At 43.8% G+C, this 17,245-nt stretch overlaps 2 protein-coding genes across 9 annotated transcripts in view; one reads left to right on the forward strand and one right to left on the reverse strand.

Moving 5' to 3' along the window:
• LOC137373534 (coiled-coil domain-containing protein 158-like) overlaps nt 1-384 on the forward strand; it is a 211,813-nt gene extending 211,429 nt beyond the window's left edge. For all 8 annotated transcript variants that reach the window (XM_068038425.1, XM_068038434.1, XM_068038455.1 and 5 more), the window contains one exon: nt 179-384. In XM_068038425.1, coding sequence (XP_067894526.1) covers nt 179-255 — 77 coding nt within the window. In that variant the 3' untranslated portion in view covers nt 256-384. The remainder of the gene's footprint in view (nt 1-178) is intronic.
• Nucleotides 91-12,692, reverse strand: stbd1 (starch binding domain 1). Its single transcript, XM_068038504.1, has 2 exons — nt 12,390-12,692; nt 91-5,001 (listed from the first exon to the last, which is right to left on the reverse strand). The coding sequence occupies exons 1-2, from the start codon at nt 12,637-12,639 to the stop codon at nt 4,058-4,060; spliced, it is 1,194 nt and encodes a 397-aa protein (XP_067894605.1). The 5' UTR covers nt 12,640-12,692; the 3' UTR covers nt 91-4,057.
• Nucleotides 12,693-17,245: the final 4,553 nt, after the last annotated feature.

Below are 17,245 nucleotides of genomic sequence, written 5' to 3' on the forward strand. Positions count from 1 at the left end.
TTTTAAAAAGTAGCTAGAAATAAATTTTTACGATATTGACAGTGGAACCTGGAGTTGTTTTGGTACATCCTTCCACTATACAAGCAGCTGTTTCTATGTGACCAGTTTATTTTTCAATCAAGTTAATACAATTTAATGCTTCAGAACCATTACAGAATCTAAAACATTTGATTTACAGAAATGTCCTCCATGATCAGAAACCAAGAGAAGAGGATAAAGAGAGTAAAAGACAGAGAGAAAATGCTAAAGAAGTGAAGTCCATGTTTCTGCATTTTATTCTTTACGATGTATGGCTTTTGACTCACTGCAGTACACAAATAAAATCTGCTGCTATTTTAATACTTTGCAAAACCTGCTTTTGACTCAGTACACAAATAAAAATCTGCTGCTACTTAATACTTTGCAAAACCTATTTTATTCAGTCTACCCATATGCAATTACTAGTTAAATTAGATAAGAGATCACATATATAACAGGACAATGGCTACCACAGATTCAAGAGTAACTAAAATACTATGGTGTTTTGCATGAATTGGCTTGTTTAAGTACCTCTGTATGCTAAACTGATCACATTTATTTTTATTTTATTTATTTTTATTTAGAGATACAGCACTGAAACAGGCCCTTCGACCCACCGAGTCTGTGCCGACCATCAACCACCCATTTATACTAATCCTACACTAATCCCATATTCCCACCACATCCCCACCTGTCCCTCTATTCCCTTACCACCTACCTATACTAGGGGCAATTTATAATGGCCAATTTACCTATCAACCTGCAAGTCTTTGGCATGTGGGAGGAAACCGGAGCACCTGGAGGAAACCCACACAGATACAGGGAGAACTTGCAAACTCCACACAGGCAGTACCCAGAATTGAACCCAGGTCGCTGGAGCTGTGAGGCTGCAGTGCTAACCACTGTGCCGAATAAGCAAAAACAAGACACTGAATACGGAGCTCAAGTCACACACTAGTGGACCAAGAGTGGGGCGCGCCAAGGCAGACAAGCAAGGAACACCTGCTTGAACTTGCTGGAATTGCTCCTGTCTTCCATACACCATAACAGCTAATTATATATGCACTGTTTTGTGACCATTCGATTCAAACAAGAAAATGAAGCCAACAAAAAATTAACCCGAGTTTAATCAGTAAATCAACATTATAGATTTGGTTTACACTAGTCAAAAAAAACAGGGAAAACCAGTTTAAACAAAGCTGGAGCTGTAGTGTAATTAGTGCCTTTTTCTGTACATGGTAATTATGCACAAGTGTAATTACCAACAGTAGTTAATTATCTAGTGTGGCACAAACCTGTGCTATAGTCTTGGTCATGAACAAATCATTACTTCCCCAGTGGAAGATTACTTTGTGTCATCTATACTACTATTCTCCCAGTTTTGTGTTTTTTTTTTTAAAAAGCTATCTGGGTGTATAGATATGACCATGCTTCCATTTTCTATTAGCCAGAACATTGAGATATATTGGGCTTGCATTTTAAATGGTCTAAAGAAAAAAAAAGGCGCTTTGTTGAGTCAGTTAATACTAGCGTGCTTTAATTATTTTGGCCAGAGCAAATTCATTTCACACATCAAGGTAGTAAATCTTAGAAGCAAAAAAAAAAGTACCTTACAGATTCAGTTCAGATTATGCTGCACAAAATTAAAACAAATGTCTTAAGACCATGTGAAAGTTGAGTATAGATTGAACATCTAAACCAGAAAGCACAATTATACCAGTGAAAAAAAAATTATGCCTGGGAAGAGTATACTGGCTTCCCAAGATTTTTTTTTTTTTTTTAAAAAGCTGAGCAGAAACTTGTAATTTCTAGTTTGGGTTCTGCAACAATTATTCCATTCTGTCTGAATAGCACAGGACTCCAGCATCAATAGATTAAAAAAGTGCCCAAATGAAGCAAGGGTTATTGGTTGGAAAAGAAAACCAGCTTCCTACTAGTCTTTCCTTCCTTTGCTAATAGGAGAAAAGAACTTAGTCTGTGCATGAGGTTGGCTGGGGGATGGCAGCAGTGGAGAAGGAAAGGTATTTATGTTGACACCTTCAGTATATTATTCTAGAGGTTACAGGACATGCTCAGAAGCAGCATATGTATTTGCTTTGTGTCTCCTAAACATTGTGTGCAACTTCTTGCATTCCAAGACTCAGTACGAGCTAATTATACTACTCTCAAGTCCCAATGTTTGTGGACTCATGTTGTACCACTGCATGTTATTAATTCACTTGCTTCAATTGTGATGCATTTGAAATGCATCATTGGCAACATAACATGCTTTTGGTCATTGAGAATATCCAGGCCTGTTGAAAATGAGAGTTTTCAGGATTTGCAATAGTTAAATTATACAAATCAGGTCTGATGGTGCCCAGAACATTTCTCTAAAGGTGAAAGTGCAAAATTGGAAACTGGGAAATTTTATTGTTGTGAATTTAAAAAGGGAGCTAATTCTCTGTAGTAAAACTTCCAAATCTTACACATTTGCCACTGTGAGTGTCACTATACAAAGTTTCAGTCCTCCAGTCAGATCAAAATTTAGCAGGTGGTTAGTGTCAATGAATTAAACCGACTGATTTTCAACAGGAAATTTAAATTTACATCACTTTTCACAAAAAAAAACTTTAGCTGGTCAGAAAGGAAGCATATGTTTTCCCACCACGAACTATGGCTATTTCTCTCCCCCACCCCCCAGTGTTTTCTAGCTAGAAATTAGTTAATTTTGTATACACAATTCAGGAAATTTTATCTCCTAAATGAGTTTAAAGAATTTGACTTCTGCTAAAACGAGGAATCAAACATTTGTTTCAGGACCGTCAGCATCAAGCATCTGTCAAGTGCAAAAGTAAATCTGCTCCCTTTTCAGTACCTGATTTATCTGAACTCCAACCAACCCCAAATGAGTGTGGTAAATTGGACAATTTTATTTTTGAGCACTAGCATCAGAGCTGACATTATTCAAAATATTTTCATGTAAGACTTCAGAAAAAAAATCAGTTGAAGGTAGATTGGACTACAGGTTCCATATTGTGGAGTATTAGATACCATTTTGTTCCTTTTGATATTTAGTTTAGAAGCATTTTGACATGCTATTCACCTTTTGAATACAATCATTGCACTACAGGAAGTAGCACCAGTATACCACAAAAAGATTTTACAATTCAGTAGCATATTGTAGATTTAAGTGATCATAGTGGATTCACAATTTGCAAAGTAAGTCTCAAGTTTCAGTAAATTCATTTTAACATTTATATTTAAACCTTGCCCCTCTCAAACAGTATTCTTTCAATGAGGAAGATGCAAAACATCCAAACCTGCTCAGAATACGAATGCCTGTATTCTAATTACAATATACACAGATTCCAAGGCTGCGCCTCCACTGTATTTCTATAGAGGCATGACATTTGATTTTTGGATTGCACTTCAGTAGCTATACATATTTTCCATTAACATTTTAGTTTGGGGGGGGGGGGGGGCAGTCAATACACTTCAATATCATGCAAAAGCTCAGTACCCTTTCACCTAAAAGTAAATTTAAATCCTAACTAGTTTTAATAAATTATTTCCCACAAATGCAGATAATAGAAATAGAACAGTTGAGTGATCCAATTTGCATGCAGTAATTCTTGGTATATTACTCATTAAAAATTTACTAATAAATCTGTAAATATTTTATGCTTATTTATCTACTTTGCTGATTACCATGATAATCTTCCTCTTCCCGAGAAGAGGAAATGACTGTTAAGGTTCTTGTGTAAAAGTACATCTCAGCAGCATTAAACTGTTACCTAGACAAGACAACCAACCTTTAGCAAACTGAAAATCCTGGCAGCCCATATAATCTGAAATCGAAGCAGAAAAATAGAAAGACAGAAGAAACCGTTGACAGATGTTAAACAACTAAAATTACAACATTGGAAAGTGAGGAGTTACATAAATCGCTGGAATTCAGTTCCCCTTTGAAAGCAGCGAACTCAAAACTCCCCATCCTGTAGTCCTGAGCAGTGCATTCCATTTTGGATATTACATTGCTCCAACTTCTGCTTGTGGCTCAATGGTAACCCCAGCACTGATATATTTCAAAATCTTCATGACCAGTCTCCAGTACCCTATTGAGGCATTCCTCCCACCGACGGATCTTTCCATCTTCCACCATCACATATTTCCACTCAATCCTGGAATTCATTGGGAGCAGAATGGAATTGGACCAGAATCCATCCTTGTTTGGTTTCAATGGTACATAGTTCTCCCATTGCCCCAGGCACTCGTGGTTTCCAATCACTGCAAGGATCTGAGAGTTTGAGCAAGTAATATAGTGAACATTAAAACTCACAAAGACATTGTTGAGGGGCAAAGGGGACACAGCAGCAACTTTCCTGGCAATATTTTCAGGCTCTGAACTTACATTTGTTCTCTCCGAATCAGCAATAACCTGCTCTTGAAAGATTTTTCTATCTCCTCTTTCCATTTCAGTTTGAATGCATTTTAACTCATTAGGCATGTCAGCATTACTTTCACAGATGTTAGTATCAGTCATTTTACAATTACTTAGACAACCTGTTCCTTTGAATTTCTGATCAACTGCTGAAACTAGATCAAAGGCTTCATCTTTATGGTTGGATTGTTCATGCACCTTTTCAATATTGACAGATGACTCTGTTTCAGAAACATACACCTCTTCATAATTACACTCTTCAGTAATGCTTGCATTATGGACAATGGCTTGCCCAATATTGGTCGATCGAGTCACCAACAGAGTTTGTATCTGGTTATTCTCACAAATATTCTGTGTCTGTCTGGAATCAGGTAGATCTTGCTTATTTGACAGTACAGGACCAAAATCGGTCTGTGTCGGATTCTTGACCATTGCAACTGAAATATCTTCAGCCATCGAAGGAGCAGCTTTTTGTTCAACTGGAGACTGCTGCAAACTAACTCTCAACTCTGTTCTCTTGATTTCTGGTACATCGTCCTTTTCAGCACCTGGAATTTTATCTGTAGAGAGAGACAAAGACAGGTTTTCCCTTAATATTTTGGCCAAAAGAGTTACTGGCAAACACATGGAAACATTCGAACAATTTAACACTACCACAATAGCAATTCGTTGAGGTTCCTAATCAAGAATAAATGTACATGAACTAAACTCCTGGAATGAAATGTCACTATTTAAATACTTGCATGGCTTCAGTATCAATTAAAAATTAGACAGTTTTACAGAAGTTGATGAAAAGAAGTGTGGAGGTTTAGTTCATTACATCCAAGATTATTTGTATGAAAATGCACTCATATACAATATCTAAAGTCCGGTTTTGATTTAGGCAATTCATTCCTGCGAGTTTGCTGGCACAATAAGCAAATCATTTGGAATGGAAAGAGAGGAAATGCAATTCTGATCTGTAGATTAGCCTTCCATTCAGGGGGTTTTGTCTTTAAGATGGTGTTAGCAAGTCAATGATTTCAGTTGGAAGCTACAAGTCAGCATATATTCGTAATTTGAAACCTCCATGTGCATGAATGGCTTGCAACAGTATTGGGAAAACAGAGATCATCCTGACCTGAAACAAAATGTGATCTGTGGGCTGAAACTCAGTACATTAGTAGTTTAGGCACTACAGGTGCTGTCTGGCAGAGGCCTGCATGTCGGGTTCGGGTTGGGCCCTTCTCCCGGGCTCAGGTCGGGCCGGACACACAGGGCAAGTGCTCTGCTGGTAAGAATTCTTATTAAAAAAAAAACAAACTTACTTGAGCTGGGAATCCGGGACGAAAAACGGAGTCTGCGCAGTAAGCGACTGACTTCACTATGACGGCAGGTTCGGTGCAGGAAGGTAAATCGAAGGGATGGTCAGGTCGGGCGCAGGTTCGCTGTAGTTCGGGTCAGGTTCTTTTTCCCAACCTAAAGCAGACCTCGACTATCTGGTATCCAAAAGTGCATCTGCAGCACGCACATGTGCACTGTTTTAGCGCAAGTCACACTGGACGCTATATTGGTGAATGAACAACCACTGGAGGTCTGAAGATCATGGCATCAAATTAGTGCACAATTTGATGCCAGTGGTGCCATTTTGGAGCTTAACATTCCAGCTAACACCTGCTTAACCTAGCTGAACACTTCAGCAGCAGAAGGAACCCCCACTTTAAAGTGAATCTACTATTTGCAGGTTGGCTGCTAGTTAATGTCTTCTGGCTGTTAACGCTGCTACAAGTGTTTGGTGCTGTCTATAGTTTTATTTTAAAGTTGCCAAGGTCTACACCAACTGTTGGAGCTGGTGCTCAAGGAGAGATTTTTTTTTTTTTTAATTCATTCATGGGACGTGGGCGTCGCTAGCCAAGCCAACATTTATTGCCCATCCCTAATTGCCCTCAAAAAGGTGGTGGTGAGCTGCCTTCTTGAACTGCTGCAGTCCATGTGGGGTAGGTACACCCAGAATGCTGTTAGGAAGGGAGTTCCAGGATTTTGACCCAGCGACAGTGAAGGAACAGCAATATAGTTCCAAGTCTGGATGGTGTGCGACTTGGAGGGGAACTTGCAGGTGACGATGCTCCCATGGTCTTTCTATTTGGTAGAGGTCGCGGGTTTGGAAGGTGCTGTCCAAGGAACCTTGGTGCGTTACTGCAGTGCATCTTGTAGATGGTACACACTGCTGCCATTGTGCGTCAGTGGTGGAGGGAGTGAATGTTTATAGATGGGGTGCGAATGAAGCAGGCTGCTTTGTCCAGGATGGTGTCGAGCTTCTTGAGCGTTGTTGGAACTGCACCCATCCAGGCAAGTGGAGAGTATTCCATCACACACCTGACTTGTGCCTTGTAGATGGTGGACAGGGTTTGGGAAGTCAGGTGGTGAGTTACTCACCACAGGATTCCTAGCTTCTGACCTGCTCTTGTAGCCACAGTATTTATATGGCTACTCCAGTTCAGTTTCTGGTCAATGGGAGCTCCTAGGACGTTGATAGTGGGGGATTCAGTGATGGTAATGCCAATTAGAGATGGTTAGATTCTCTCTTGTTGGAGATGGTCATTGCCTGGCACTTGTGTGATGCGAAGTTACTTGCCACTTATCAGCCCAAGCCTGGATATTGTCCAGGTCTTGCTGCATTTCTACACGGACTGCTTCAGTATGAGGAGTCACGAATGGTGCTGAACATTGTGCAATCAGCAGCGAACATCCCCACTTCTGACCTTATGATTGAAGGAAAGTCATTGATGAAGCAGCTGAAGATGGTTGGGCCTAGGACACTACCCTGAGGAACTCCTGCAGTGATGTCCTGGAGCAGAGATGATTGACCTCCAACAAACACAACCACCTTCCTTCGCGCTAGGTATGACTCCAGCCAGCAGAGGGTTTTCCCCACGATTCCCATTGACCTCAGTTTTGCTAGGGCTCCTTGATGCCATACTCTGTCAAATGCTGCTTTGACGTCAAGGGCAGTCACTCTCCCCTCACCTCTTGGTTCAAACATGGACAAAAGAGCTGAACTCAAGGCTGTAATGAGATCAGGAGCTGAGTGGCCCTGGTGGAACCCAAACTGAGCATCACTGAGCAGGTTATTGCTAGGCAAGTGCCGTTTGATGGCACTGTTGATGACACCTTCCATCACTTTACTGATGATTGAGAGTATGCTGATGGGGCTGTAATTGGCCGGGTTGGACTTGTCCTGCTTTTTGAGTACAGGACATACCTGGGCAATTTTCCACATTGCAGGGTAGATGCCAGTGTTGTAGCTGTACTGGAACAGCTTGGATCAGGGCGTGGCAAGTTCTGGAGCACAAGTCTTCTGTACTATTGCTGGAATATTGTCAGGGCCCATTGTCTTTGCAGTCTCCAGTGCCTTCAGTCAGTTCTTGATATCACAGAGGTTTCCTTGTCCATGTTTGACCTAATGCCATGAGACTTCATGGGGTCTGGAGTCAACGTTGAGAACTCCCAGGGCAACTCCCTCCCTACTGTATACCATTGTGCCACCATCTCTGCTGGGTCTGTCCTGTCAGTGGGGCAGGACATACCCAGGGATGGTGATGGCAGTGTCTGGGACATAGTCATACGTATGGAATCATACCTGACAGACAGTCAGGCTGTTGCTTGACTAGTCTGTGGGACAGCTTTCCCAACTTTGATACAAGCCCCCAGATATTAGTAAGGAGGACTTTGCAGGGTAGACAGGGCTGGGTTGGCCATTGTAGTTTCCTGTGCCTAGGTTGATGCCAGGTGGTCTGTCCAGTTTCATTTTTTTTTTTTCTATTGACTTCGTAGCAGTTAGATACAACTGAGTGGCTTGCTAGGCCATTTCAGAGGGCATATAAGAGTCAACCACATTGCTGTGGGTCTGGAGTCACATGTAGGCTAGACCAGGCAGGGACAGCAGATTTCCTTCCCTAAAGGACATTAGGTGCATTAGATGACATTCCCCTTGGAGTACAGCATGACTTGGAGAATGAGTAGAGACCAGGCAGAGCAGGATATGCTGTAAGAGGGAAGAGGCAGCAGTGGCAGCAATATCCACCTAGTGAGTTCAGGCAGCAATTCTCCTAACAAGCTCTGAGGAACAATGAGAGAGAGTTGTTCATGCTTCAGTAAATATGTCCTCACCAAAATCTGCCACTTGCTGTTCCACAACTACAAACTGTGGAGCAAGGCAAGGACTGCGTGGCCAGTGGCTATGAAAGTGACCATGAATTTTTATGCATCTGGCTCCTTTCAGGGTTGAGCTGGAGATATTTGCAATATCTTGCAGTTTGCCATCTACTGTTGCAGAGGGGTCACTGACATGACTCAATAAGAACCAACTACATATCGTTCTCGTCAGAATGAAGCAGGCAGAGGAAGCACGTGGCTGCCTGAGGATTGCAGGCTTTCCCATGGTGTCATTGCCTGCACATGCCACCTGTACCCGATACTGCAACCAAAAGGGATTCCACTCCCTCAATGTCCACCTGGTGTATGATTATAGGCAGAGAATTATGCAGGTCAATGCCTCGTATCCTGGCAGTCATAATGCCTTCAGTCTACAGCAGTAAACTGTGCCAGCTCCTATGCACAATAAAAGCAATGCTGCTATATGAAATGCTAAAGCGCATACCACGGACGTGCTGAAATGCTTTCACTGCCTGGACAACTCTGGAGGAGCCCTGCAGTATTCGTCAGAGTGTGTGTCAAGATGCATTGTGGTCTGCTGCATAACCTTACTATCATAAGGCAACGACCCTTACCACCAGCTATATGGTGAGCAGCTGAAAAAGAGCAGGAGAAGGAAAGAGGAGGCAGCTTAGTCCCTTCTGGCCAGGTAGTCCATTCAAAAAAACTCATCCAAGTTAATACACCAATAACCATAACCCCATTCACCTATAGCCCCACTCCTTACTTTCCCTCTCTGTGACCATCATGGCATCCGTTTGGCCACAATGCAAAAATAAAAGCCACCACAATATAAACATTCCAAGCCCCCAAATTTAGAAATCAAGTCATGCATATTGCATACAGAAGTCAACTAATGCTTGTGGATTCCCATGTCGCTATTTTCTGTGTGCTTTTGACAGTTCTCATACTCCTACACAGTGCTGCAGCATGGCTGCTGACTTACAGTGGAAGAGGCCACAGATGACTTGGACAATTACCATTAGCAGCTCTGGGCCTAGAAGGGACAGCTTCAGATTTCACCCTCTTTGCATGGGTTACAGTAGTCTGGACTGTGGCAAACATCAAGGACACTGGCGGAATGCAGTGGTGGGAGGACGAATGCTGAGAGAAAACAGGTTTGTGTTCCATAGATCCACTGCCATTCCTCCAGGGCAGCACCTCAGCAATCCTAGTAATCTACTGGAGCTTGCATGACCTCAGTCTGAGCTATCACTGCAGCACTTAGACTTCTGGTGAAAGCAGAGACATTGGCCAGACACTGAATCATGGTTGGGTCCACAGTGTGCTGATGGAGTTGACTAGTCCTTCCATGTTCGAAAGGATAGGCTCCAAGCTCTCTGCAAAGCACTGTGCCAAATTGGTACTGGATTTCTCCATGCTCCTGACTGCAGTCTTTCTGGCTGGCCTGCCAATGCACCAAATATTTTGTTGGTTTATACCCATTATCCTTCTGTAGGCCACCCCACTGAACTGCTCACTTGAGTCCTCCACAACAGAACTCATGTGCAACTTCACCCCCACAGTGAGTTGGCATCTGCAATATCCTTGCTTCTCCCCTGGCTTCAGGCCACTCAAGCCCAGTGTCTCACCACATGCTGATCTCATCCTCTAAATTGTCACTATGAGTTGCTAACTCAATAAAGTGCTGCTGTCATTAGTTTTTCCACTGCCTGAATATCTGAAAAGGAGAAAGACACACAAGGGTAAGGCTGTGGTGCAACAGGACAGGATAGAGTGTAAGTTTGTAAATAACTGTGTGGGATGAGAGAAGAGGATCAGGTGTGAGGATAGAGTCATCTTCACTGGTTTCAGTCCCATTGCTGACCATAGCCTCAATAATAATTCATGGCGATCAGGACAAGGACACATGTTGGTCCCCTTCCAGTTAGCCCCTGTTTGTGGATCTTGTCCTGCAAGGGACAGGGAAGTGCATTAGTAAGTGTCATGCAATCTGTTTGGCTGATGTGGCCATCATGGTTGACTAGCTAGCAGTATGTGCAAGCTGAAATGTGGGCATGAGACTTGCAGCAGTGCTAAGTATGCAAGGATGCAGTAGAACACATGAATGTCAGGTATGAGTCCGGACTGATAGAAAGTGTTAGTAGATGATAGGGATGTGGTGATCTGAGCAGTCAGTGTCAGAGAAATACAGCACTGAAACAGGCCCTTCGGCCCGAGTCTGTGCCAACCAACAACCACCCATTTATACCAATCTGAAATTAATCCCATAATCCCTACCATTCTCCTACCACCTACCTAGACTAGGGGCAATTTACAATGGCCAATTTACCTATCAACCTGCAAGTCTTTGGCTGTAGGAGGAAACCGCAGCACCCAGTGGAAACCCACACGGTCACAGGGAGAACTTGAAAACTCCGCACAGGCAGTACCCAGAACCGAACCCGGTTCACTGGAGCTCTGAGGCTGCGGTGCTAACTACTGCGCCACTGTGCCGCCCAGCGTCTGAGGTTAGGTAGGATAACAGCATTTGAAGATGCTTTCACTGACCTTGACCGTTCATGTGACATCTAGGAACTTCTTGCAGCCCCTCAGGGCCAGACACCTGGCATTGACAGGAGTGCCTTCAGCACGCGTCTGGAGGACCTCCTGCTGATACAAGTCATGGCTCCTACTTTCCACTTCCTCCACAAAGACTTCCAGTGTAGTGTCTCTCATGTTGTGCCATCAACAGAAAATCCACTCCCTGCATAACTGCCAGTAACTGCTCCAGCCACAGCAATCTTTTGAAGAGGTGCGGGCTAGCTTTAACTGGTGCTAACCGTTAACTATACTGGCCGCCTGCTCAGGCGTCCAGCCAAGCAGCAGTGCAGTTAGCACTGACTGGACGCTGAAAATAACTTAGAGACAGCAGGCAACACTAAGTTGGCATGTTGCCGCCAACAGGTGCAGGTTAATACCACACTGCCTAGTTTCAGGAGCTAATTGAGCGGCACTCACTGGTCAGAAAGGTGCAGGATTCGCCTGCTGTTCTGGCGCAGTGCGGTCCGGGATGCGGCGGCGGGCACCGCCTCAAAACAGGAATATCCCAATCCCCTCAGTCAACCTGGGATTGAGCAGGTAGTGAACTACTCGCATTTATGAGCTTATCTGACACTTGTTCAATTCGCTATATAAAGATAAACAAATATCCATGAAGAGAACCGGATCCCACATTCTTCCCCTGACCCCCACTTACACACACTTGACGTTCAAAACAAAAAGTTACCGTCAAATCCTCTCAGGTGTCGACTATTCAGATTATTTTTTTTTTAATACAAGCTTCGAAAAATGTCACCTTGTTAAAGTAACTGGGATGAAGTCATCGATAAACACAAATCACAGTATTTCTGAAATCCCTCGCCTGTTTATCCCAGTTGGATAAATTCACCTGATTTCATTTTAGAACATTGAATGCAGGCAAGAGTCGCAGTTTATAAACAAAACAGAGCAATACGCCCACCGCCAAGGTGTGTGTGTATAAAGAGGAACAGATTGAGTGTTGAAATCATAATTCCCAGTTGTTGGGGAACCTCCAGCAACAAGGAGGAGGAGAGCCGACCCCCATCCCGAGTCCGCTCCCGGGGCTGGGCTGACAGCAGCAGGAGAGGGGGGGAGGAGGCTGGCGAGCCGGGAACCTCTGCTTATGAAGCAGCTTAGCCAATATCAACAGGTCAGCTCACAGAATGAGTGCAGCTGAGAAAGCTGCTGCCTTCCTGTCCTGTGCAATATAAACAGCCAGGTTAATCTTTACCAGCACTGTCCTCCGGCCGCCTGCCCTCTGTATCCTCAGGGCTGCTGTTCCCACGGCCGCCGTCAATATCCTCCGGGGAAGCGCCCTGGAGCCCAGCTCCCTCCCCGCTCTCCGGCCGCTCCTGCTCGCTGCCTCTGTTAAACCACAGCCAGGTGCCGAGAGCCACGGCCAGCGCCACCGGCAACACCGCCCACACACTGCTGAGCATCGCCACCATTAGCTGCAGCAAACCCGCCAGCTCTGCCGCCATCGCCGTTTATCCAGACAAATCTCCCGGGATCACCCCGCACTCTGATCCTTTTCAGCTGCTGCTCTGGACCAATCACCGGCCCCACCTCCCGGCTCCGCCTCCAGCCACGCCTCCCGCCCCGGCCCCGCCTTCCGCCCCGGTCCCGCCCTATCCCCTTCCTCCAACCCCGGCCCCGCCTCCAGCCCCTCCTCCCGGCTCCGCCTCCAGCCACGCCTCCCGCCCCGGTCCCGCCCTATCCCCTTCCTCCAACCCCGGCCCCGCCTCCAGCCCCTCCTCCCGGCTCCGCCTCCAGCCGCGCCTCCCGCCCCGGCCCCGCCTCCCGGCTCCGCCTCCAGTCACGCCTTCCGCCCCGGTCCCGCCTCCCGGCTCCGTCTCCAGCCTCGGCCCCGCCTCCAACCCCCAGCCTCGGTCCCGCCTCCCGGCCTGAAGCCAGTCTCCGTGCCACTGTGCAGAAACCCAATGGCAGGGTGTACGAGCTTTTCAATTCAGCCTTCCCTGTTCCTCCAGGACTACATACCCATTCAAGCTATCTTAGCTCATCCCTCTGACAGCCTTATGAATTAATCAAAAGACCAAAACAAGTGCTGGTCACTCTGCACCAGGAAGTTCTTCATGCCATCTATCCGAAATTAGTCTTTCATCCCTTCTAACCCATTCCTTCCTTGTTCTAATACTCTTAATACCTTAAGGTAACATTTCAGGTTTGCTGAAAATTAAATTTAATAAATCTGGTAACTTGTACACTAGTAAATAGCAGTATCAGAAGGTGCTAATGGTGCCTCTTTATTACACAGCATCCCAAGCTCCTCGTATATTTTCATGTAGTTGGGTTATTACTCTACACTTTTCATGTTTTGGATATTTTGTTTCTCTAACTGCCTCACCAGCTGACAAATTCTGATTTTTTTTTTCTCCCAAAATAAGGGGGAAGGTGAGATGAAAAGAACCTCTCGTTAGAGACAGGGCTCCGAGGGGATTACTAATCCACCTTCTGGAGGAATGATGTGTGAGGCCCTTATTTTTGGAGGAGAGAGCAGTAGAGTGCATGGAGCTGTTTTCTCTTTCTCTCCCACCCCACCTTAATTGGAAGCAGCCCTCCAGTACCTTGCCCAGAGATATTCTTCAGCTGCCTACATACTGAGCATTGGTAAGCTATTTAAGGGCGGCGCAGTGGTTAGCACCGCAGCCCCACAGCTCCAGCGACCCGGGTTCAATTCTGGGTACTGCCTGTGTGGAGTTTGCAAGTTCTCCCTGTGTCTGCGTGGGTTTCCTCCGGGTGCTCCGGTTTCCTCCCACATGCCAAAGACTTGCAGGTTGGTAGGTAAATTGGCCATTGTAAATTGCCCCTAGTATAGGTAGGTGGTAGGGAAATATAGGGACAGGTGGGGATGTGTTAGGAATATGGAATTAGTGTAGGATTAGTATAAATGGGTGGTTGATGGTCGGCACAGACTCGGTGGGCCGAAGGGCCTGTTTCAGTGCTGTATAACTAAACTAAATACCACAAGAAATTGCCATGAACGCTGCCAGATTGTTGTCAAATTTCTATTGGTTATCATATCTTTTATGGAAGAGACCTTGCTTCTTGTTCTGGCTGACACATGATTCTGGTCCTCACTAAGTGGTTGTTGAGGGCATTCAAAGACCTCTGAAGTACCCCAACAAAACACGCACTTGTACAAACACTCCAAAGCACAATAATATGAAATGGAACGGACAGACCACTCAGAAATGACCTATTCATTATCACAGAACAAGAGTCAGGCAATCTAAGCCTAGCTGATCCTGCTAAATCCCCCTCACTACTATACAGAGACATGCCCAAGTTGGGAAAGATATCCCATATCTCATATAATAATCTGATGCATTCATGTTCACAAGTCATATCTATAACCCAAACATCCCAAACTTTTCTATTACCATCCCCGGATATAACTTATCCCCTACCCAGCACATTAGACCCACAATGGTACACAGTCAGGTGGGAGAAAACAAAAACACAGTATTAATGCTAGGTGGGAAATGTCATACTTTCTAACCTGTGCACTATTTCCCTAGTCAACTCACTCCAATGCAGCTATGACACTGGGATTTACCCAAAAATGTGGAAAATTGCTCAGGAATGTCTGTCTTCTTTGGCCTCCTCGTCTCGAGAGACAATGGGTAAGCGCCTGGAGGTGGTCAGTGGTTTGTGGAGCAGCACCTGGAGTGGTTATAAAGGCCAATTCTAGAGTGACAGGCTCTTCCACAGGTGCTGCAGAAAAATTTGTTTGGCGGGGCTGTTTCACAGTTGGCTCTCCCCTTGCACTTCTGTCTTTTTTCCTGCCAACTGCTAAGTCTCTTTGACCCGCCACACTTTAGCCCCACCTTTATGGCTCAGGAATGTGCTATCCACAGAAACTGAGAAATCTAACCTGATCAATGATCTCCCTAAGAGCCTTCTCAATCAGCAACAAAGTGATGGAAGGAGTAATCAATAATGCCACCAAGTGGCATCTACTCATTCATAACTTTTCAATTGACACATAAGACATAACAGTATAGTTAAAGAAGGGGTGAGACTATTTAAAGACAAAATGTGCTGCCAATTTCTTGAGAGTGAGGCAATGACAGATGTTAGTAAGGATTTAGCCTCACTGTATATAGAGGAAGCAGAACAGTGGGAGCACCTGAGGAGAATGTAAAAGAGCTACTTACTACTAGAGATAAATATTCCAAAGGAAACTTTTAAAAAAGGGACTAAAAGTAGAAAAGTCAACAGGGAGTGACGGTTTTCAGCCCAGAATACTGAATGTGTTTGGGTAAGAGATAGCTAAAACATTTGGAAATGGAAATTGTGCCAAAGTATTGGAGGGTGACAAATCATACACCCTTGTTCAGGAAAGGGGTAAAGGATAAGCCAAGATTTCATAGGCCAGCTAGCCTTACTGTGTGTGGTAATTTTCCAGCACTTATAATATGGGATGAAATTATTGGTCACTTAAAAAGCAGGGGCTAATCAGCATGTATTTGCAAAATATTGTGCGTGATTAACTTGATCGATTTCCTCAAAAAATTCAATGTATAGTTAAAGGGACTGCACTTAATATTGTACAGTTCAATTTCTGTAAGACAATTGATAAGATGCCAAATAAGTGCACATGGTGTTAAAGAGAGTGAATCCACATCAATAGAGATGACTGTGGACAGAGGATAAATTGGCATTTTACAGATTGTTGGGATGTGCCCAGGAAGCTGTGCTGGGACCATTTATTTTCACATATAAATGACATGGATATAGTCACAAGTAATGTATAGGGGTACCAAATTAGAGGACATGGTGAACTGCAAAGAAGAATGCAGGAGGACATAGAAAGGTAAACCAAGTGGGCAGGTAGGTAGCAGATGCAGTTCAATGCAGAGAAAATTGAAGTAGGGCATTTTGAGAGAAGGAAGTAACAAAAAATTAACTTAAATAGTAAGATTCTCAACAGAGCCTCAAATGCACAGATCTTGAACAGTGAGATTGCAGACAATAAAGATTATAAAAAGATAAATTGGATTTGGGATTTTATATGTAGAGGCATTTTGTAAAGATAAGGAAATTACATTGGTTAGGCCATTGTTTCAGTATTGCTTGGACTCCTGGTCCCTTATAGGCAGGATGTTATAGCCATGGAAAAAATACATAAAATTAGTGATACCAGGAATGAGAATTTATATTTATGAAAAAAGCTTGAAAATTGGGGCTTTTTCACTGGAACAAAGAAAATAAAAGTGGCAGTTACCAATTTCAGTTCTGGATATTCTCTCAGGTTTAAGGTCACTGATTGCTGCTCCTATAGGTATCCCTCGTGAACTTCATGATATCTTTACTAATACCTAGCTAAATGATAGCATGACCTGGGATGGTAACAGTAAGATTCTTTGTTGTGTATCCTAAATACTATGTTCTCGCATGTGACCACTTTTTTCCCTATCTTTTTGAAGGTGGCCTTTAATGGCAGAAGGCCAATTGTGAATTAACATTGATTTATTTTACCTGTAATACATGACTGGATAGAATATAGTTTTAACAGTGAAATTTACCTATTTCCCATTGGTTTCATTAACATAGAAAAATAAATTATGCAAACTTTTCCCTTTTGATATAGGCCAGCCTCACTTTACAAGATAGCATTACGAGACTGTCTGGCACTAACTTAGAAAGGAAGAAATCTCTGCCTCACCCTCTGTCTGCCTGTTCCAACCTCAAGCCTGCCCTTTACAGAGAGAAATGGATAGAGTTGACCACTGGCCTCTCCATCAGCTCTGTGTGTTGAGGATTGATTTGTCAAGCTATCAACGCTACCACCATGCGTGAGGAATCTCACCCCTTGGTATAGGAGCCATTCCAACTACATTGCCTGTTTAGCTAGGTTTCCTGCTGTGCACAATGAATGAAACATTCCAACCTTATAGGTGCAAATTTCTCTCAAATTTTCGAACTTCTTCCTTCAGTCATTGTCTCAAGTTAATACAGTAATGAGAGTTTGCATAGTTCTGTAAACTATTTCATTTGATAGTAATTAACATTCTGGAAAACTTGTGTGTTTCTGGGAGTTAACCCTATGTGAACCAAATTTAA

The sequence above is a fragment of the Heterodontus francisci genome, chromosome 1 (genome assembly GCF_036365525.1).
Source record: "Heterodontus francisci isolate sHetFra1 chromosome 1, sHetFra1.hap1, whole genome shotgun sequence".
NCBI lineage: Eukaryota > Metazoa > Chordata > Chondrichthyes > Heterodontiformes > Heterodontidae > Heterodontus > Heterodontus francisci.

Excerpts from the sequence above, each read along its gene's own strand:
- stbd1 (XM_068038504.1), bottom strand. The coding sequence starts at position 12,639 with ATGGCGGCAGAGCTGGCGGGTTTGCTGCAGCTAATGGTGGCGATGCTC. Across the intron at positions 5,002-12,389 it reads GCGGCCGGAGGACAGTGCTG|ATAAAATTCCAGGTGCTGAA; the intron begins GTAAAGATTAAC and ends CTCTCTCTACAG.